Source organism: Mustela nigripes, chromosome 1, assembly GCF_022355385.1.
Source record: "Mustela nigripes isolate SB6536 chromosome 1, MUSNIG.SB6536, whole genome shotgun sequence".
In the NCBI taxonomy this organism is placed as follows: Eukaryota; Metazoa; Chordata; class Mammalia; order Carnivora; family Mustelidae; genus Mustela; species Mustela nigripes.
This window is the reverse complement of record NC_081557.1, coordinates 130,271,579-130,294,045: the sequence shown is the minus strand read 5'-3', so window position 1 is coordinate 130,294,045 and position 22,467 is coordinate 130,271,579. Positions and strand designations below refer to the sequence as shown.

Sequence of the window (22,467 nt, the reverse complement as noted above, 5' to 3'; positions counted from 1 at the left end):
GAACTCATGCTTAGCTCTAGTCTGTACTGCACGGTAGCCAGGGTTGCTAATAGGTGCTGTATTCTGCAGGTCTGCGTATATTTCAAAACATAATGCCATTGACAGATGTCTATTTAACGTTTCTGGATATGTGTTCACATGCTGACAGACACACAGGCATTGACTGTTCAGCCCTGATACTGATTATCTGTACTGTTTATTACAACATCCACTAGGTTAGAGCTAAATCTGGGGAGAGAGAAAAGAGGGACAGAGTGCTGATTCAGAAGAAGAAATAGATAAAGAAAACCTAACCTAATTAGCCTGATTCTCTCCAGACCTACCATTAAGAGAGCAGCCCTAATTGTGGGCAGCTCTCAGCTTTACATATCACTATGCAAATAGTGATTATAATGGAACATTCTTTTAGGATCTTCTCTCTGTGTTTCATCCAGGAAAATTTTCTCTGCACTCTTCTGGTTCACAAATTCTCTGTTATATCTACTTGGTTCTTCAGCATATCCGTTGAGCCTTTTTATTTCACTGAGAGTATTTTCCCTTTATAGACATTCTGTTTTTCTCTTTTAAATGTCTTCTGTTGAAAAATGTCTTATTCCCCTTTTATGTTTGTTCAGGTCTTTCTTTCTTTAGTAATTTTAAATCTACTTAATTTATAGTCTGTGTTCAGTAATTCTATTACCTGAAGTTCTTGAGCTGTCTTATCCTGCTTTTTGTGTGTCTCCTGATTCTGGCTAGGTGGTCTTGTGTATTTTGTAACTTTGGATTATGAAATTGTGTTTGACAGGGCTTTATTAATGGGGATCTTGGGGCTGAAGTGAGAGCCAGCATCTCCAAAGAGCTTTTTACATTGGCTTTTGCCAGGTGCTGCAGGTCTAAGCCATTCTTCATATTTCTCTCTTAGCTTGGGGTCTCCTAGAGCACAGACTTAGTAAATTTGTCCCTCAAGCCTGACTAAGAGCAGACTTGTGATTAATTCTTAGGGAAAACTTTTGTGTTTTGTTTTAACCCAAAGTCTGGGCTGAGACTCTACTAATAGAAGCCTTATGGGAGGGAATAGAGGTTGTAACCGCAGAGCTAGAGCTGCACCCAAGGCTGTGAATGTGAGTGATGCAGAACGGAGGAGGAAAGGCATCTTCGTACCTCTTTCGGGCTTCCTTTCTTCTGCCAACAAGATACGCTTCCTGTGTGATTGCAGTTCTTCATACCAGTTAAGGCTGAGATCTGTACACATCCAAGCTCGTATTGTCTATCTCTTTGTCACACACACAGATCAAGAGAATTGAGCTTTTTCAAAATTTCCCCTAGTTGCGCAAGAATGCACATTCTTACACATTGCCTTTATTTTTTAATTGAAGCAGAGATGATACCCAATATTAGTTTCAGGGTGTCCAACAGTGACTTCATGTTTCTATACATTATAAAATGATCACCACAATGAGTATACTTACCACCTGTCCCCATATAAAATTATTACAATATTATTGACTCTATACCCTATGCTGTACTTTACTTCTCCTGACTTACTCATTTTTATAGCTGAAAGTTTATGTCTCTTAATCCTTTTTGTCTGTTTCACACTCCCCCCAGCAACCACCAGTTCACTTTCTGTATCTATGACTCCCTCTGTTTTGTTTATTCATTTGTTTTGTTTCACCTGTAAGTGAAATCATACTGTATTTTTCTCTGTCTTTACCTACCATAATACCTTCTAGGTCCATCCATGAAGTGGTAAGATTTCATTCTTTTTTTATGACTGGGTAATTTTCTATGGGTGTATATACCACTTCTTTATCCATTCATCAGTTGATGGACACTTACATTGCTTCCCTATCTTGGCTATCGTAAATAATGCTAACGGTGAACATAGAGGTGTGTATATCTTTTCAAATTCGTATTTTCGTTTTCTTCAGATAAATACCCAGCAGTGGAGGGGCACTTTGGTGGCTCAGTCATTAGGCATCTGCTTTCAGCTCAGGTCATGATCCCAGCGTCCTGTGATCGAGCTCCACATCTGGCTCCCTGCTCAGCAGGAAGCCTGCTTCTTCCTCTCCCCTGCTTGTGTTCCCTCTCTCACTGTCTCCCTCTCTCTGTGTCAAATACGTAAATAAAATCTTAAAAAAAGGAAAAAATACCCAGCAGTGGAATTGTTGGGTGGTATGGTAGTTTTATTTCTAATTTTGTGAGGACTCTCCATAGTGTTTCCCATAGCACTGTTGTTGGGAATATAAGATGGTACAGCTATCTTATATTCCCACCAACATCTTATATTCCCACCAACAGTGCACAAGGGTTCTCTCTTCTTCATATCCTCATCAACACTTGGTATTTCTTGTCTTTTTTCATATTAGTCATTCTGACAGGGGTGAGGTAGTATCTTATGGTTATGATTTACCTTTCCCATAAGATGAGTGATGTGGAGCATCACTGATGCCTGTTGGTCATCTGTATATCTTTGGAAAAATGTCTATTCCTCTTCCTATTTTTTAATTGGATTGTTTATGGGGTTTTGGTGTTGAGTTGTATGAATTTTTTACATATTTTAGATATTAACTCTTTATCAGATATATCATTCGGAAATCTCCCATTCAATAGCTTACCTTTTCATTTGTTGACAATTATCTTCACAACACAAAAGCTTTTTAGTTTGATATAGTCTCATGCACTTATTTTTGCTTTTGTTGTCCTTGCCTAAAGAGACAGATCCATATATATATGTGTGTGTGTGTGTGTGTGTGTGTGTGTGTGTTTATATATACATATATGTATGGTGTGTGTGTGTGTGTGTATATATATATATATATATGTATAGCTAAGACCAATATGTAGGAATTTACTGTTTATGTTTTCTTTTAAGAGTTCTATGGTTTCGGGCGCCTGGGTGGCTCAGTGGGTTAAGCCGCTGCCTTCGGCTCAGGTCATGATCTCAGGGTCCTGGGATGGGGTCCGGCATCGGGCTCTCTGCTCGGCAGGGAGCCTGCTTCCTTCTCTCTCTCTCTCTCTGCCTGCCTCTCAGTGTACTTGTAATTTCTCTCTGTCAAATAAATAAATAAAATCTTAAAAAAAAAAAAAGAGTTCTTTGGTTTCTGGGGCACCTGTATGGCTCAGTTGGTCGAGCAGCTGCCTTTGGCTCAGGTCATGATCCCAGGGTCCGGGGATCGAGCCCCCCATCTGACCCCATGCTCAACAGAGTGTCTACTTCTCCCTCTCGCACTGGCTGCTGCTCCCCTACTTATGCTGTCTCTCTCTCTCTCTGTCAAATAAATAATAAATAAAATCTTTAAAAAAAGACTTTTGTGGTTTCAAGCCTTAAATTTAGGTCTTTTAATCCACTTGAGTTTCTTTTTGTATATAGTGTGCAAGTGATACATGAGGTTGTCCTATTTTCCCATCACCATTTATTGTAGAGACTGTCTTTTCCCCCATTGTATATAATTGTCTCCTTTGTCATGGATTAATTGACCGTATAAGCATGGGTTTATTTCTGGACTCTCTATTCTGTTCCAGTAATCTGTTTTTATGCCAGTACTATATTGTTTAGATTACTGCAATTTTGAAGTTTGAAATCTGGGACCATGATACCTCCAGCTTTGTTATCCTTCTCAAGATTGCTTTGGCTATTTGGAGTCCTTTGTGGTTCCATACAAATATTAGGATTATTTGTTCTAGTTGTTTGAAAAATGCTATTGATACTTTGATAGGGATTACATTGAATCTGTAAATTGCTTTACCTGGGTAGTATGGACATTTTTAACAATATTATTTTTTAGTCCATGAGTATGGTGTATCTTTCCATTTATTTGTATCATATTCAACATCTTTCATCAGTGTCTTACAGATCTTTCACCTCCTTGGTTACATCCTTTATTCTTAGGGTTGTTTTGGGGTTTTTTTTTTGTTTGTTTGTTTTTTTTGTTTTTTTTATACAATTGTAAATGGGTTAGTTTTCTTATATTCTTTTTCTGGTATTTCAGTATTATAAAAACACAACCAATTTCTCTTATATTAATTTTGTATCCTGCAGCTGAATTTGTTTTCTAATAGTATTTTGGTGGAGTCTTTAGGGTCTTCTCTGTATAGTGTCCTGTGATCTACAAATAGTGACAGTTTTACTTTTTCCCTACCGATTTGGATGCCTTTTATTTCTTTTCTTGTACAGTTGCTATGATGAGGACTCAGTACTGTGTTGAATAAAAGGGGGTTAAGAGTGGGCATTCTTTTTTGTTCCTTATCTTAGAGGAAAAGCTTTTAGCTTTTGATGTTAGCAGTGGGTTTGTTCTTTATTATGTTGAAGTACATTCCCTCTATACCGATTTCATTGTGAGTTTTTATCATAAATGGATGTTGAATTTTGTCAAATACTTCCTCTGTTTTTGTTGAAATGATCATATGAATTTTGTCCTTCATTTTGTTAATGTGGTCTATCACGTTTATTGTTGCCATCTTCATATCCTTGGAATAAATCCCATTTCATTGTGTTCTATGACCATTAAATATATCATTGAATTTGGTTTTCTAAGATTTTTTTGAGAATTTTTGAATCCGTGTTCATGAAGGATATTGTCTTAATTTTTTTTTTCTTTTTTCTTTTCTATGTTTTCTTGGGGGGCGGGGTTTTGGTCTGAAGATTTTTTTTTCCTCTTTAATTTCTTCATTGACCCATGGGTTCTTTAATAGCATGTTGTTTAGCCTTCACATGTTTGCATTTTTTTCAGGTTTTTTTTTTTTTTTCTTGAAATTGATACCTAGTTTTATACTGTTAATTTCAGTCTTCTTAAATTTATTGAGATTTGTTTTGTGGCTTAATGTGATCTATGCTGGAGAATGTTCCACATGCCCTGTTTGTGGATGGAATTTGCCATGTATATCAGGTAAGTCTGTCTGACCTATTGTATTGTTTAAGGCCACTATTTCTTCATGGATTTTCTGCCTGGATGATCTATCCATTGACATAAGTGGGTTGTTAAAGTTCCCTACTATTACTGTATTACTGTCAATTGTTCCCTTTATATGGCACTTCTACATTGGGTGCATATATATTTACAATTGCTACATTCTCTTGTTGGATTGAATCACTTATGTAATTCTCTTCTTTGACTTACAGTCTTTTGTTTTCAAGTCTGTTTTGTCTGGTATAAGTATTACCATCCCGACTTTTTTTTTGTTTTCATTTGTATGGACTGTCTTTTTCTATCCCTTCATTTTCAGTCTATGTTTCTTCAGTCTGAAGTGAGTCCCTTGCAGGCAACATATAAATGAGTCTTTTTTTTTTTTTTTTAATTCATTCAGTTATACTTTGTCTTTTGGTTGGAGCATTTAGTCCATTTACATTTAAAGTGATTATGGATAGGTATGTACTTATTGCCATTATGTTAATTGTTTTCTTTTTGTTTTTGTGGTTCTCTTTGTTGCTTTCTTCGTATGCTCTCTTCCTTTGTAATGACTTTAGTGTTATGTTTGGGTTTCTTCCTCTTTTTTGTGTGTGTATCTATTATAGGTTTTTGATTTGTGGCTATTATGAGGTTCATATATAACAATCTATGTATTAACAGTCTGTTTTTAGTTGATGGTCACTTAATTCAAACACTACATTTTTTTGTATCTGTAATAGGTTTTTGATTTGTGGCTATTATGAGGTTCATATATAACAATATATGTATTAGCAGTCTATTTTTAGTTGATGGTCACTTAATTCAAACACATGCTGAAAACACTACTCTCTCTCTGCCATGGCTTGTGCATTTGTCTTTGTACTTTACAATTTTTGTTTTTTTGTATATCCCTTAAGTAATTATTGTAGATATAGTTGATTTTACTACTTTTATCTTTTCACCTTCGTGCCAGCTTTTTATAAGAGATTGATCCACCACCTTTACTGTATGTTTGCTTTTACCACATATTTTGCTTTCTTAGTTTTTTTACTTCCTTTCTTTTTTTTTTTTTCTTCCTTTTCTTTTTGATTTAAAGAATTGCCTGTAAAATTTCTTGTAAGGCTAGCTTAGTGGTCCTGAACTCCTTTAACTTTTTGTTTGTCCGGTAAACTCTTTCATCTCCTTCAATTGTGAATGAAAACCTTGCCAGGTAGAATGTTTCAGATTGTAGGGTATTTTCTTTTATCACTTCCAAAGTATCCTGCCCTTCTCTTATGACCTGCAAAGTTTCTGTGGAAAAGTTAGCTGATAGTTTTATGGGGGCTCCCTTGTACATAATTAGTTGCTTTTCTTTTACTGCTTGTAAGATTCTCTCCTTATTTTTAATTTCTTACATTTTAATTATTATGTGTCTTTTAATTATGAGGACCTTTTTGATGTCATCTTGTTTGGCCTCCTCTGTGCCTCCCAGACCTGGATATCTTTTTCTTCCCCAAGTGAGGGAAGTTTTCAGCTATTATTTCTTTAAATAAGATTTCTGCCCCTTTCTCTCTGTCCTTCTGGGACCTCTATATTGCAGGTGTTAATCCAGCTGGTGTTCTCCTGTAGGTCCCTTAAACAATTCTCATTTTTTTAAATCATTTTTTTCCTTTTTACTGTTCAGCATGGGTGATTTCTCCTGTCCTGTCTCCAGATTGCTGATTTGTCCTATTGCATTCTCTAATCTGCTGTTGGTTCTCTCTCATGTATTTTTCATTTCAATTATTGTATTCTTCAGTTCTGATTGGTTCTTTTATAGATTTTCTTTCTCTTTGTTGTAATTTTTACTGTAGTCATCAGTTCTCCCAAGTTTGGTGAGCATCTTTAAGATCATTACTTGGATTGACTGTCTTCATTTTGTTCAGTTCTTTTTCTGAGGTTTTATCTTGTTTTTTGTTTTTTTCTGTTTTTTTGTTTTTGTTTTTGTTTTTGTTTTCATTTGGAACATATTTTCTTGTCTCTTCATTTTACCTGGCTCTGTATTTGTTTCTGAGCATTAAGGAGATCAGCTACATCTCCTGGTCTTAAAGGGGTGTTCTAATGTAGAAGGCATCCTGTAGGACCCAGAAGCACAGTCCTCCCCTGGTCACCACAACCAGGATCTCCCGGAGCATCTGCTGTGTGGGCTATGTGCACCTGTCTAATTTAGCTGGGATATGACTACTTTGGACTCATTGGTGGGTGGAGCTGGCCCCCAGCACAGCTGAAATGTCCAGTCAAGGCTACTGCAAGCATGCAAGCATGGGGAAGTCTAGTCCTAGTTACGGCTGGCTGCAAGACCAAACAGTTGTGGGAATGCTGGGGGTCAGAACTGCTCCCCAGCTCAAGAGCCACTTTAGAGGGGCCCTCGTCCTAGCTGAGGCCACCTGCCAGGTGTGGTAGGGAGAGAACTACTTTGTGGAGGCACTGTTCCTAAACGAGGCTACCTTCAGGTGTGGCTGGGTGGGAGCAGTTTTGGAGGGAGGACCAGTCTTGGCTGAGCCACTTGCCAGCTGTGGTAGAGTGGGAGCCGCTTTGGGCATTTTCTGGTCCTGGCAGAGTCTGCCCACAGGGCATGGTAAAGTGGGAGCATTATGGAGGCACACCTGCCAAGGCTGGCAGGTTGGGTGTGGCAAGTCCATGGGGAAACACAGGGGCAGGGTGAACAGTGCTAGCAAGGTAGGTAGAGTGTCAGAACTAGCCCTGGCCAGCAGTGGGCTAGCTAGGTAGAAGGAGGGCAAGAAAGATGGTGCCTGCCAGTGCTTCTGTTCCTGGAGAAAATTCCTACAGAGTCCTGTCTCTTTCACATGCCCTAAAACTCATCAGTGTTCACATATGACCAGGTACTTTTCTTCCTTCTGCCTCTGTACCCAGTTCCCAAGCAAGTCAGCTTGTGTATAGGCCCTTTAAGAGAAGAGTCTTGGTTTCCCATTCCTCCGGCTCTCTTGGAAGTAAGCCTCACTCATTTTCAAAGCTCCTGGAGTTAAGCCCTCCTGATTCTTGAAGCCAGACATCATGGGGCTCATCTTCCCAGTGCAGTGCCCCAGGGCAGGGGATGTCTGATGTGGATCTTGAACTCCTCACTCCTCAAGATGGATCTTCACACCTGTGATGTTCCTCCTACTTGTGGGTCCCACATTCGGGGGTGGGCATCCCAATAAGATCACATCTCTACCCCTCCAATCATTCTCAGTGTAGCTCTCTGTTTACATCTTTAGCTGTAGAAGAATGTTCTGCTGTCCTTTAGGTTATTCTCAGAGAGGGTTGCTGCGTATGTAATTGCAGCCTTTGGGGTGTCTGTGGGAGGAGAGGAGTTCAGAATCCTACTCCACCGTCTGGATCATCTACTTACCCATTGCCTTTAAAAGTTCTCATTTTCCCAAAAGAATGTATCCTTGAATCATTCCCTTCACCTTTGTATGGAAATGATGATGTCATCTCATTCCTCTTAAGGATAACAAAAAGCAATATGATAGCATTGAAAGGTTCAGCCAGCTATGGTGGGAGACCCATGAGGAAACTGAGGTTTTGTTTGCCCTCCACCCCGGCCTTGGGAAACCTAAAGAACATCATCCGGCCTTTACTCCAAGTGACTCTCCTAGGCCTGCAAAGCATCTCTCTGACCCAGCTGTGTTTCTCTGCTGCTCTCTGCTTTTTCCCTGTTAAGGGAACATCTCCAGGCAGCATGCTCATCTCCCCCCAGGATTCGTTCCTGAGGAAGAAACCTTCAGTATTATGTTTGGAAAGGGCTTTTCTTCCTTTTCCATGTTCCCTTATGTTGGTTTGTTTTCCCCTCAAAATATGTGCTTGGATGAGAGATTGCACACAGGAGCAGCGAGCCCTTGTCAGAGGAGATAGTGCTATACTTAGAAAGAACACTTAACTGTTTAAAATGAATTTGGTACACTACTGCACCAAAAAGTCTGTCATACTGGAAAGTGAGGTGGGGATGTGTAGAAAATAAAACATAAACACATTACCAAAGATGCCCAGGAGTATGAAAGCTTAGGAGTCTTTTGTTGATATAAATATGGAGTAGTTAAAAAAATTACCTAACAGTGTTCTGTGACACTATTTTCGTCCCTGACATTCAGGCAGCTCATGCAGGCTTTGTTCTAGTGATTTATACTAGAAGCCTATAATAAAAATGCAGCCTGAAATCATGCAGCTGGGTACCATTCATTTTTCTTCCATGGACAGTTTCAGAACTTAAAAAATTGCAGCAGACATGTAAAAGCTCTTCCCTCACAGGAAATGCATGCCCAGCCACGGCAGCTGGCCCTCTTGGGTCTCTTCTGCTTTATAGAGTCATTGTTGATGCTGTGCAGGTTTCTAGATTGGTTTTATGAGTGTTAGAGAAGAATTTCCAGGAAGGTATCATGGGGTCACTAAAAATTAGACCACCTTCTCCTTTTGAGTCAGAACCAATTGAGAAATCAACATACAGGTCAGACAGATGGAGGTGAGCATATCCGTTTTATTACCAATAATAGCTTGATTGAAAAATGCAACCTGACATACAGCCAAATAATTTCTAGTACTTTCCACTTACGTTGAACTGGTGCCCCAAAACTGTAGGCCTTTCACTTGTAGGGGAAGAGCCTGTTTGTACCAAAACCTTTTCAGATGTCCACAGGGGCCTAGAATGTATCATCGCTGCATCAATACTGACCAGAAAGGGCTCATAGAGCTTGGTTCTGATGATTTGTACTGGGGACCTCTCGTAAAAATGTCCCCCCAGAAGGGCCAACCCACAGGTGTGTGGTTTCTCTTTTCAAAGTCACTAGTCAACAAGTCACTCCTCTTTTGGGGATAAGAGAGTATGAAGTAGAGAGCAAAATCCAGCCACATGGTGATATGGACGCAGAAGAATGGAGAATGCCCGCTCCTGCCCTCAAAAGCACAAGACAGTTCTGCTGTGTCTGTTTTATGTCTGCAAATAGATGTGAAATGGTCTTTTTGAATGAGTTCTATGGAATTCCTTCTCCATACCACAAGTAAATACATTTGGCATCTGAGGCCATTGGGATGGGCCTTTCTTACTTGGTCATTTCTGTATGTATTTTCATCTTCATATCAGTATGGTGGGGGAAGGGGGAGGTGGGGAATTGTTGGCTCTTCTGTACACTGCAGCATCTTGGGGCATTTTTCCCCCTTAGCTCTTTTTAAAATCTTGGCAAGGTTTGGAAGTCATTTTGCCATTGGCCTCTCAGAGATGACAAACGTCACCTTGGTGATGTTGGTGTAGTTGGTATAGTCGGGCTGGGCCCCTCTGAAGAGCAGTCTGTTCCTCATGGCACAGGGTTCTTTCTAGCGAGCTTTCATGTTTTCCAGCCTTCCACCACTGGTTGCATCATTGTAATAAGGAGTAGGGCTGCTGGGACTGGGAGAGTAAGTGAGAATCAAAACACATTACCATTCCTAGGTACCTTAAAAGTATTGCATTTCAGATTTTGATGCATGAATCTTTCACAAGTGTAAAAGCAAGAAGCATGGTCAATCAATCAGGGGTCTTTGTCATGCTCTGCAGCTTTCTTAGGAGATGCAGACAGGCAATAATATGTGATTGTCAATAGTGTCTTGAATTTTCAGTGATGTTTGCCAACTCATAGGCCACCCCAGTGAGCAAGGTCAGCAGCGCCAACCCCAGCTGACAGAAGTAGAAATCGAGGCCCTTGCTGACTAGCCTAAGGACACAGGGAGGTCAGGAGCCCAGTTAAAAATAGAAAGGAGAGTTGCCTTGTTCCCATTCTTAGCATAAAGCACCAGACTTCATTCCCTTCTGCAGTATTTGCTAATTGTTCATTTCCAACAAAACATAACAGAGACTTTTTCCTTTATAGCTGGTTGTAAACATTTAAGATGCCTGTACTCACTCATAACCTGTGCTCACTTATCCTGGTCAGGAAGCTATCTTACTTACCTTCTTTCTTTTTCTCTTCCATGTTGACGATATGAAAACAGAGAAGTTAATGTATATGAAAGCACTTTAAAACTCTCTGAGCGGCAAGTAAATGTTTTTTGGTATGGTTAGAACACGGTTAGAACACTCATATTCTTTTTTTTTTTTTTAATTTGATAGAGATCACAAGTAGGCAGAGGGGCAGGCTGAGAGAGAGGAGGAAGCAGCCTCCCCGCTGAGCAGAGAGCCTGATGCGGGGCTCGATCCCAGGACCCTGAGATCATGACTGAGCCAAAGGCAGAGGCTTAACTCACTGAGCCACTCAGGTGCCCCCCCCCCTTTTTTAAAGAGAACACTCATATTCTTAACTTTGTATGGTTCAAGTAGAAATACTTCCATTCCCTAGTGGCCAGTAGAGTTGAGCAAGGGATGAGGGTGGCAGACACTTGTGTAACACTCACCGAAATAACTCAGGGTGGCACACGTTACAACAGCATGAATTTAATTAACTTGAATTTAATTTAGATGAAGTTCCTGATCATAGATGTCTTCCAGAGACGCACGAACTGAGAAATGTCATGCCCGGTGACATTGTGAAGCAACAGTACAGAAGCACCAACAGAAAGTAAGATGCCCGTACAGGTTTGGGGGAAGCCAAAAAGTATTTTCAACCAGAAAATATATAGTTGGGGAAAATCATTTTCCTCCCAGGTAAAAGAACAAGTTGTCTTTTCATATTCTAGAGTACATACGTGTGGCCCATATGCAGCATTTTTATGCTTTTAGGTAGATAATAGAGAATTCCCTGTTAACAGATTGCTCACATTCCTAGAGGGCTGCTCCGAACTGCAGCACCCACACAGGGCCCTAATATGTCCCACTTGACTATGGCACAGGCAAGTTTTAGGGAGATACAGTATCTAGAGTATTTTCTCTTTTACAGCTGATTTTCAGCCCTGGTGAATGCAAATTTGTGGTGCACACGTACGGCTTATGAGTCAGCATCAGTTTAAATAGCTCCTGCCTCCTCCAGGCTCTCTCTCCCCCTTCTGGCTTGTAGCATCTCACCATCCTCTCAGGCAGGAGAATTATCCACTCCTTTCTCCGGCCCCCACACTTTTTATTTTGAAGAAATCCAAACTTATGAAAAAGTTGAAAAAATAATACAGTGAACATCCGTCCTGCACCTAGACGGTTTCTTCTTTCGGATGAGTCATTTGAGAGTAGGTTGCAGACACCATGGCCCTCCACCCCCAGATATCTCCGCATCTATCTCTGGGGAACAAAAACGTTCCTTCTGGGATCGCTGCAAAATGATGGCGGTAAGGACAGCTGATACCATACAGCACGGACATCTCAGCCGCGGTTCCTATTCGTGTTCCCACGGTAGTTTCAGGAGTGTCTTTTGTTTTCTTCGCCCCCATCCAGGACCCATTCAGAGATCACATGGTACGTCCAGTTGTCACGTCTCTTTAGCCTCATTTTCTTCCTTTTTCCTTCTCCTTTTTCTTCCCCCTTCCATCCCTCTGCCCCTTGTTTTAAAAGTCCAGGCCAGTTCTTTTATTATCTCCTCCTGAAGCAAACATAATTAAGGAAGTAGGGTGTTCTGCCCAATGAGAGTGTAGCTTTTTTTCCTTGTCTTTTATCTTTTCACCTCATGATTTCATGGCTTACCATGAAACTCTAAAGAGGTGTATTCATTCCTGTTGGATGTAGCCTATGAAAGATATTTTTTTCTTCCTAAAACTCTACGTCCTGAGAGACTCTTCCAAAGGCTCACTCCTCAGGACATGCGTGGGACTGATGAACATAGCAGGTGTATGTGTCTCTAAGGACTTTGCTTTTGATATCCACAGGCCTTGTTTCACCGAACTCCCCATGCGTACCACTCAGTGGTGAACACCTAGCAAGCATTTCTTAGAGTTCAGTTGGTTAGGCCAGTTGTTTGATTTCTCAGCAAGTCAGATCTTTCAACATAGTACTAATCTTTCATACAAAAATGAAAGTAGATCTCATTCTGAATCATTAGAGCTTTCCACTCATGAAATTAATATTTCTTACTGCTATCACTGATGCCTCTTTTTTTTTTCTCTCTCTCTAAGATTTTATTTATTTATTTGACAGAGAGACACACACACAGGAGAGGGAACACAAGCAGGAGAGGGAGAAGCAGGCTTCCCACTGAGCAGGGAGCCTGATGCGGGGCTCCATCCCAGGACCCTGGGACCATGACCTGAGCCGAAGGCAGACACTTAACGACTGAGGCACCCAGACGCCCCTGTTACTGATTACTCTTGATGTTTCAGTAATATGAAATAGTTTGTCATTCCATTGAATTTCTCCAGGTATGGAGTCTTGTGAGTAAATTTTAGGATAGATTAGAAAAGACTCCGCAGTTTCTTTTTTTTTTTTTTTTTTTTTAATTTTTATTTTTTTATCAGAGAGAGAGGGGGAGAGAGAGAGCACAGGCAGACAGAATAGCAGTCAGAGGGAGAAGCAGGCTCCCCACTGAGCAAGGAGCCTGATGTGGGACTCGATCCCAGGACACTGGGATCATGACCCGAGCCGAAGGCAGCTGCTTAACCAACTGAGCCACCCAGGCGTCCCAACTCTGCAGTTTCTATATGAGGGCAATCTAAAATGAAGGGGTTTGTATGTTTTAGCTTTTTTGATATCAGTATATTTTTCTTAAAAGTTGTAAACAGGAGGGGCACCTGGGTGGTTTAGTTGGTTAAGTGTCTGCCTTAGTCTCAGGTCTTGATCCCAGGGTCCTGGGCTCAAGTGTTGGGCTCTCTGCTCAGTGGGGAGTCTGCTTCTCCCTCTCCCTCTGCCTGCCGCTTTCCCTACTGTGCGCCCTCTCTCTCTCTGTCAAATAAATAAAATATTTTTTAAAAAGTTATAAACAAGAGAAAGACAAATTTTTGATTAAAAGTGGGTGTGGGAGGAAGAGCTTTCTTAGTTAAAGATCATGGCCCTATATCAAAGTTTTATTGGAAAAGAACAATGATTTTTTTTTTTTTAAACATGATTCTTATATCTGCTTCATGCCTTCATATGTCTCTTCTCCATGGACTGTCTTTGCGTTCCAGATGTAACTACTGTCTTGAAGACAGGAAGCCATAGATGTGTAGTGGACATCAGTGAGATGAGGCTAAAAATTGACTCATTTAATTGATTTATAAGCATTCAGCGTGTTAGAAAGTAGTTCCTTTCATTTGAGAATAGAAGCTTTTCCCAGCCATAGGCAAATATACAATGTTACCCAGGAAAATTTTGCTTTCCCATAAAACAGAAAATTAAGTAATAGAAGCTTCCTGAGGCATTGAGAAATATGGTCTCCATTGCACTGGAGATAACACACTAATTGTCACAAAAGGTGTTGGTTATCATTTAAGGGGGAAATGTTATGTTGACATAATACATAATTTCAGCATCTGTTGTGCCTTGCTTTGGATTGTATTTCTAGACTAATGGCTAAACAGTGGAGCTGTTTAGACTTTTCTCATTAGAGTTCCTTGCCTCCTAGAAAATCTTGCATATAAAAGATTCAGTTGAGATGGGCATTTTGCATTTAACACTTCCGTTCTGAAACTAGTATTTTCTAAATGTCTTCCATGTGTTAAGTAATTTTATTTAATTCATAGAACAATCCTGCTGTATTACTATTCCCCTAACAAAGAAGGGAATTGAGAGAGGTTAGTTCATTTGTGCAAGGTTACACAGCTAGTAATAGTAGAGATTAGTTTCAGGTCTTTCTTCGTTTTCTCCTGGTTTGTGAATTAGTACAAGTCTTCTCATAGATCAATTTGATTGTAATGAGTAATGCCAAATGAATGACTGTTGGAAATGCTGTGGGAAACAGAGACCAGTTCATGTCACACCCAATCTTGCTTTTTACTGGCTGCCCTTAAGCCTTCCTGTCTATCTGACTTGGCGAAGTGGCCAAGCATAAGACTCCACAGATGAACACTATAGTAGCCAGGTCATTGGCCTCCAACCCCACAGTGAAGTCCAAGCAAACCAGGCTGCGTCATGTGGAAACTTTTTAACTAGACTAGAGGCAAGCCTAGAGTTGCCAAGGCTCTTCTTTCTTTTTTTGTTACAACCCAGCAGTTAAGATCACATCTTAGTGTGCCAGTGGTCTGTGGAAAAGCAAGAAAGACTGCTTCAGTTCTAAAGACCCCGCTGGTGTGGGCTAGCCTTAGCTGTGGGTGACTGTGGGCACCAGCCCTAGCCACCTGACCTTGCCAGGTTGGCAAGAGGCAAGAGGAGTATGGAATCTCAACAAGGAGAGTGGGCCTTCTGACACTTTGGATCAACACTTTGCCTTTGATCTTGACCAGTTGTAGGGAGCGGCATTGGTACAAGAAACTAAAGAGGAGTCTTAGAGCTGAAAAACAGTCAAAACTGCCAAATCATACCCTCCTCTTAAACAAGAATTGTTTCCTGTGAAGTGGCTATTTGAGAATGGGAGCTGTCTTCCCCTTTGGGAAAGAGGGATTTAAACAAAAGAGAAAATATAGCATTCACTTTCTCCTTTTCCCTAGGCAGTGTCCATGTTTAGGCGTAAAGGTCATATATTTACATGGGTATATCGCTATAAATATTTAATATCTTCATAAAGCTAGTAACTTTTTGTGGTAAAATTTCACTTTAAAAAAATTATCTTACCTACCTGACCAGTTTTCGCAAGTTTAATTTTCGTAACTCAGGAGTGTTTGTATTTGTTTTGGGTGATGATAAAAGGGCCCAGTGGTGAGAAGGGATGTGGAGTGGGGAAATGGGCAACGATTTTCTCTACGGTAACGAAAATTTATCTATGTAGTAACTTTTTCCTTGAATGTGAATTAGAGGGGAGTTCATGCTTTGTGATAAATTTATGGTGAGCAGTAAGATAAAGGCCCATTTTACTGCCTTATTTTTCTTAATAAATCTTAATTACTTTCTCTCCATAAATTAAAGCATTTACCATGCTGTATCTTAATCATCAGATTGGTCTTATATATTATTAATTTCACAGAATAATTGCCATTTGGGCTTTTTGTAAAACATCACTTTGTGATCTTTGCTTTAATGCTCCAAAAGAATTGCTAACTGGATTTTTAGTGAGTACACGAGTCTAGTCATGTTACCTCAATTTTTAAAGGAGGTACTGATAGCTATTGGACTGACTTTGGGGATCATAGCACCGTGGGCTCACCAGTTAGGAATGGGAGAGAAATGTTATGAGTAGTAGACTGTTTTGAAAGATAGTTTTATTTCTTTGAAATACATCACAAAAATATTTCCTGGTATAGGTCCCAGAGGCTGACTTTAGTGAGTGGATTTATTTATAATTAGTAGAATTCCAGGGAATTCTAAGGAATATTATATTGACTTCATTAGATTATGGAATCTTCTTCATTCTGTTGACTTGCTTAGCAAATCCTTTCCTAATGGTCCATGTAGACTTGGAGTTCATTCCAACCCAAGTTGAGTTATCACAAATGTCTCTTAGAAGACAGTAGCATTTCATAATTTTTGGCTCCCAGTATATGAAAAAGGAGTTCACAGAATTTTCAGTTTTATGTTGATTGGACTTGAGAGTGGCATGATTTTATTCATTAGCTATTATCAAAAGAAAAAGTCACAGAAGTGACTATACAAATGCATGTCTTTGCTGTGCAGTTGTGGCCTGCCTATCCCCCATATCACACTTCATTATTCCTCTGCTCTGCTGAGTATCAGAGGGGTGCACGCTACCCCCGTGTGCTTCTGTTCCTGGTGTCCCTGGCCAGCTGGCTCCCAGCTGGTTAGGCCCATGGGAGGCTCTGGTGAGAGACCAGAGATGAGAGGAAAGAAGCTATAAAATATTTCTCTCTTCCTCTCTGGCAATCCCTCTTGGCCGTGGCTGGGTTTTGTCCCTGATTGCAGCTCCTGGGAGACAGGTCCGCTGTGTTTCCAGGGTCCTCTGGGTGCCCCATGCCCTGGCTCTGGGAACATTGCTTCTCTCCACCCCCATCCCTCCAGCAAGGAGTAGCAGCAGCCTCCTGCTATTGAGAATCTCTTAAATTGCCTTACTGTGCCCTCTGTGACATCTCAACTCTTCTGTCATTTGGGTAATAAAGTCTCTGTATCAAATTTGTTCTGTTTTACATTCTAAGAGTAGTTTCTTTTTCCAGACCACACATATTTTGTAAAACAATTTTGCTTTTATCTCATAGCTTGTAGTCTTTTGGATGTTGATAAAGGGAATGTTAAATTATTCATTACCTCTGTTAATGTTTAATCAGCTTGGTATTGCATTTAGGTAGTGGGGCAGAGGGGAATAAGATAAAATAACTTGACTGCCCTCAGGGAGCTCAGTTGGCTTGGGGAGACGTGCTTTACTGGAGAAGAAGGAATACCTAGACCACACTAGTGGTGGGACATCCAGGTCTTGCCAGGGGCTAAGGTCTTACTCAAGTGGATGAGAAGAAAAGGCATTACCAGCAGAAGCAGCAGTTTGTACAGAAGAAGCATGTCAGATGCAAGTTTGCATGAGGGTCTCTGGGGTCAGGCACAGTGGAAAAAGAGGAGGCTAGAAAGGTAGTCGGGGGCTAACTGATGAAGGACCTAGAAGATTCCAGCAAACAATTGGACTTTATCCTCTCAGTTACGAGGAGTAGTGAAGAAGGATTTTAAGTAGGGGCATCGCGTGGACCGAATTTACCCTTTAGAAAGGTCACTCTTAAATGGGCATGAAGGAGATCCTAGAGGACTAGAATGGAGGGAGAGAAACTTGGCCAGGTGGTCAGTGCAGAAGTCTTAGCTGGAGGGAAGGGTATGTGAAAAGAGACCTGAATTAAACCAGAGGATTGAGAGGAAGTGGGGAAAGTCAAGATATACTAGGAAAGTAAAATGTGTGTAGCCTGGTACTTTTTTGGAGGGGGGTGGGAATGTGGTGGAAGTTGTCATAAATGATGGTCCATTGTACTCAGAGATTAGGAAATGCTTGCTTGGTTAGGCTAAGTAAGTCTTTAGAAGACTTAAGAAGACTGTTTCTCAAATTGGGTCAGTGTGTCCTTGGAGGTCTGATGCACATTTCTTCTACTTCTACTTTTCTTATCTTCTAATTAAAATAGAAGAGCCTTTTTGCTTATTTGAGAAATCATTTCATGGGTAGTTCTTACATCTAAGACTTTTGGAAGTTTGTGTTGATACAACATCCCCTGCTAATGGAGAAAACCTGTCAGTCCACCTAGTATCCAAAGTTCCACATGCCAGAGATGGTATTATTTTACAAATTGAGAACACAGTTGCCTGTTCTCTAGAAGCTCAACATCTGAAAACAAACCTATAGACACCATGGAGAAGGTGTTAAAAATAGTATCTGCCTTACATTATCTGCAATGGAATTTGGTCTGAGTTGCTGTTCCGGAGTTCTGGCCAGATATAGCTGTGTTGCTAGCTATCAGTAACATGCTTTATTCTTTGAAGATGTAAGGTAGAGTGTAGTCATTGAGAGCCTGAATTCCAGGGGTCTGACTTCCTGTCTCTGCCATTTATTTTATGGGTCACCTTGGCTAAATGACTTAATCTCTGTGATTCCCTTCATTATCTGTAAGATGAGGATTGTAGTAGTGTCTGCCCTAGGATTACTGCGAGGGTTAAATGGCAAATGTATGTGTTGTGCATAGCACATCTCCTTTGCAATAAATACTTGCTGAGGATCATTCCTGAAGGCAGTGTGAAGCCTCCTTTAAGAGTGAAGACTCCATTGAGAAAGGTGTGCTATGGGAGTTCCAGGGATCATGGCTTTCCTTCTGCATGAAAGCTCTTGTGGCTAACCCCGAGATCCTTTGTAGTCCCTTTATGTTAATTACAAAGAAAATTCTGGAACACACTTTCTTTGAGACAGATTAAGTCTTTGAATCTTCAAGTTGACCTCTTTGATTTCATCATACATGATTGGTTTTTGCTTCAGGAAACTTCCAGAAACAAGTGTGAAGGCCACAGGTGGCAAGTAATACCTTTGAGGAGATTGAGACATCACTGCCTCTCTGAAACCTTGCCTTGATATCCATCACCTCCACCCTCATTTGAATCTAACACACATGAATTGAGCACCACTACTTTTCAGTTCTGTTTATGCTCTAGGGATATGGAAGGATGAGCAGACAGTTCCCATCCTCATGAAAATTAGTCTAATGGGAATATATGTAAATAAATTCAGTCCAGAGTAATACTAGCACAAATGGAAGTGTGTAGAAGATTAGAGGGGTACATAGGAAGAAGAATAAGGAAAGTTTCACAGGTTTGGTGACATCTCGGTAGATTTTGAATGGAATGAGAAGAGGGAGAGTCCACAGGTCAACATGATTTGTATAGGAGATAGACCATATGTGTTTGGGGGAAGGATTGTTAATATGAGATAAAATTGAAGATGGAGGTGGGAAGTGGATCTTGTAAAAGCTTGGCCTTTGTCATGTGAGTGAGTATTGGGAGCCATTGATTGATTTTAAGCAACAGAATGCTGTAAGATTTGCATTTTTAGCAAAGTCTTCCTAGTATAGAAGGCAAACTTGAGAGGGAGCTAGATGTTGGCAGGTTCATGTCTCCACTGCAGATTCATTGGTGGCAGTGACAGAGTCCCATTTACCTCTGTATCCCTAAAATATGGTACTTTATAGATACTTCAGAAGTTTTTCAGAATAGACAGCCCAAGTTGAATTTTCTAGTTCTACATCCTGTCCTCCGAACATGCTGACCTGGACCTCCATCTGTCATAAGCAGCTTGACTAAGATCATAATAAATTCTTTTTTCTTGGCATTCTTTTAACTGGCACTCTCTGTTTACTAGCCCCTCTGTGCGACTGTAGTGTGGTGATGATTGATGCTTATAATTCTGACCCTGAAGTACTTCAAGTCTTCTAAATCACCAAAAAAAGATTAAAGTATATTCAGTATTGCTCTAATGTTTATGTGTTTTCCTGCCTTCTTATTCTTTGGAAATTGATGGTTTCTCGAGTGCCGGTGTCCTCCTGTGCATGCAGGCACAGTGGGAGTCTGGGATCGCTCACCACCCCTCACTCCCTCACAGAGCCAGCACAGGGAGTTTGTTAGCAACCTGTGTGCAGAAATTTGCAAACAAAACAAACCTGAGTTCTCTTCACACCTAGGAGAGGAGGAAGCAGGTTGGGCCCCCTGAGCGGCAGACCGGACAGAGATGAGCGAGTCAATGGTGGCTGGAAAATCAGTGGGAGTGATAACGCCAGACCTGGTACAGATGAGCCAGACAGGCAGTTTACAGCAAGCCCAAGCCTCGGCAGAGCCCAGGAGGAGCAGGGCCCCAGGCTGGGACTCCGGTTCCGTGTTCTTGTGGGCCTTGACCTGAATCGGCAGGCTGGGAGCTGGCAGCGTTTTCTGCCAGCTAGCTTTGTTTGTATTGTGGTAACAACTGCTTGGTAAAACACCAAACATTAGCAAGTGAAAACATCAATAATTAGAGCATCCTATTCCCCCCCCCCACACACACACACATACATTTCTTCGGGAGAACCATTATTACTGTAGAGCTGACAATACTACTTGGCGCAGAATAAAGAGGTCCAGATAGCAGCTATGAGAAGGCTCCATTTTATAGTCGGATTTCTGAAGAGAAGGCATGTGATGATGTTACCAGGAGGGAGATTTGCTGTTTGGGGTGTCTTCGGGGGGTTGTATATTGCAGTAAGTAGACATGCCTCCTACATTTTATTGTATGGATTTGTTTTCAAAGTCTGTGTTTGATCAGCAAGCTGTGCTTGTGTTGGAGGGGGGTGGCGCACTCATTATTCCAGCTTGAAGGGCTGGTCCCTAAGCCACTGGGATTCTGTTTATCACCCACTAGGCAAGGACATGTGTGTGTTTTGGAGTTAACTTGACTATTTGCCATCTCTGTGATTGGGACGAGTCTCTTGGTATCTCTGGGTCTTAGGTTTTTCTTTTCCTGAAATTTCGAGACCGTACAAATTCCTTCCCTACAGGGTTGCTGTGAGGCTGGAATAAAATGGTGGCTGTGGAAAGCCCTACACAAATAAGATTATACCAAATACACTAAAGAATGTTACAAATATTCTCATAAAGAATAGGAGTGTGTTTCATTAACAAGCAGAGTGAGGAGAATGCGCTAATTCTTTCTTTCTTACTATGGAGTAGATGTTCTAGCTGTTACTTTCTGCGCTCCTCAAGGTAGATACTAAATGCTTACTTCCGAGGTGAGCAAACTGAGCCTTCTGTTCATACAGCCATACTTATACATAGGAGAACCCGTCCGACTCCAGAACTTTGAATGCTTTCTCCTTATCTCCAGTTGTCAGCTTTATTCTAGACCCCACATCCCTACCCCCAAAGTTCTTAAAAGCTGTTCACCTCCTTTTGGATTGGGAAGTTTGCTAGTCATTTCTTGGTCATTCACTCCTGAACGTGGGGGAGGTTGGGACCCAGAAAGAACCTTTGGGCTCCCGGAGCCCCTGGAGAGACGGGTGGTACAGGAAGAGTCAGGGTACAGTGCACACTCGGTGTGCACCTCTCGAGTTCTCCAGGCCTGGACTGAAAGCAAGGGGGCGGGCGGGCCACATTTCCCAGCCCTTTAGGAAATAGTGTGGTTTTTTTTTTTTTCCAGAATTTCCAGAAGTTCATTCTTTCTCTGCTGAAGTGTTTTCCACCCTCACTGAGGTGGCTCCATGAGCTGCCTCTTGGACCCTCCTCTTAGGAACCCGTGCTGCCTCTGTATTCTGACCAGCTCCTTGTTCTGCAAACAGGGAATGAGATTAAGTGGATTCCCCGTACTCACCACTCTGCTGAGCTTTGCCGGGCCCCTCCCTGTTCACTTTGATGCCCGGTACCGGGGAAAAGGATCTCCGATGTGGCAGGACCCTCCACTGCATGCATTTTCCTTTCTTATATAAAGTTTTCCCACTTCCAGACAGACAAGACTCTGCTTGTGAACTGGAGCTGCCCACACAAGAGAACCAGAGATAATGCCTGTCGAAGGGCCAAACTGAATATTCAGGGAGGATGTCAGTGTGTGGGAGAAGCATTTGTTCGGCCTGGATCTGAGACGAGCCGTGTGTCGTGCTTCCATAGGTTCTCAACAGGAGGTGCGTAGAAGCGGCCGTGATGACAGGCCTGGCACTGAACTGCTGCATCAACAAGAAGTCCTTGTTTGACAGGAAGCACTACTTCTATGCAGACCTCCCTGTAAGTATGCTTGGCGGTCCGCCCTCTGTACGTTCTCAGAGCTTGGGGTGGGGGGAAGGGGGGGGCTTGACGTGAGGGAGGGGGGCCGTGGCTCTCGTGTTTGCAGTCGGAGCTCTGTCCAAGTCAGCGGGAGGTTCTGCCTGGCCCTGATGAAGGCAGGTGCCCCCTGATGTTTACTAGATTGGATGCAGTTGTCCTGATTGCTGACTCCTTGCTTAGCCTCATGCTTCTGCTGGCTCCCTCATAATTGAACAGGGAGTAGAAGCCCATGTTCTCAGGCTCGGCCTGGCCGTGGTGTTCGGTGCTAATTGCCTGTGAGGTCAAGTCCAGCTCCAAGGCTGATGCAACAGTAAATGCAGCTCCGTAGAGAGTGGTGGCTCCCCTCTTCTAAGTTGAAGTTGCCAATAATAGGACTGCCCCCTCTAGGGACATTTCTGTCATCTCACAAGGAGCAAGTAAGTGGACAATAAGAAGCAG

At 41.6% G+C, this 22,467-nt stretch overlaps 1 protein-coding gene across 1 annotated transcript in view; it reads left to right on the top strand.

Moving 5' to 3' along the window:
- Positions 1–22,467, top strand: part of GATB (glutamyl-tRNA amidotransferase subunit B) — a 97,117-nt gene that overhangs the window by 15,441 nt on the left and 59,209 nt on the right. Inside the window, exon 3 of the mRNA XM_059373773.1 lies at positions 21,877–21,990. Within this exon, the coding sequence (XP_059229756.1) occupies positions 21,877–21,990 (114 nt within the window). The remainder of the gene's footprint in view (positions 1–21,876; positions 21,991–22,467) is intronic.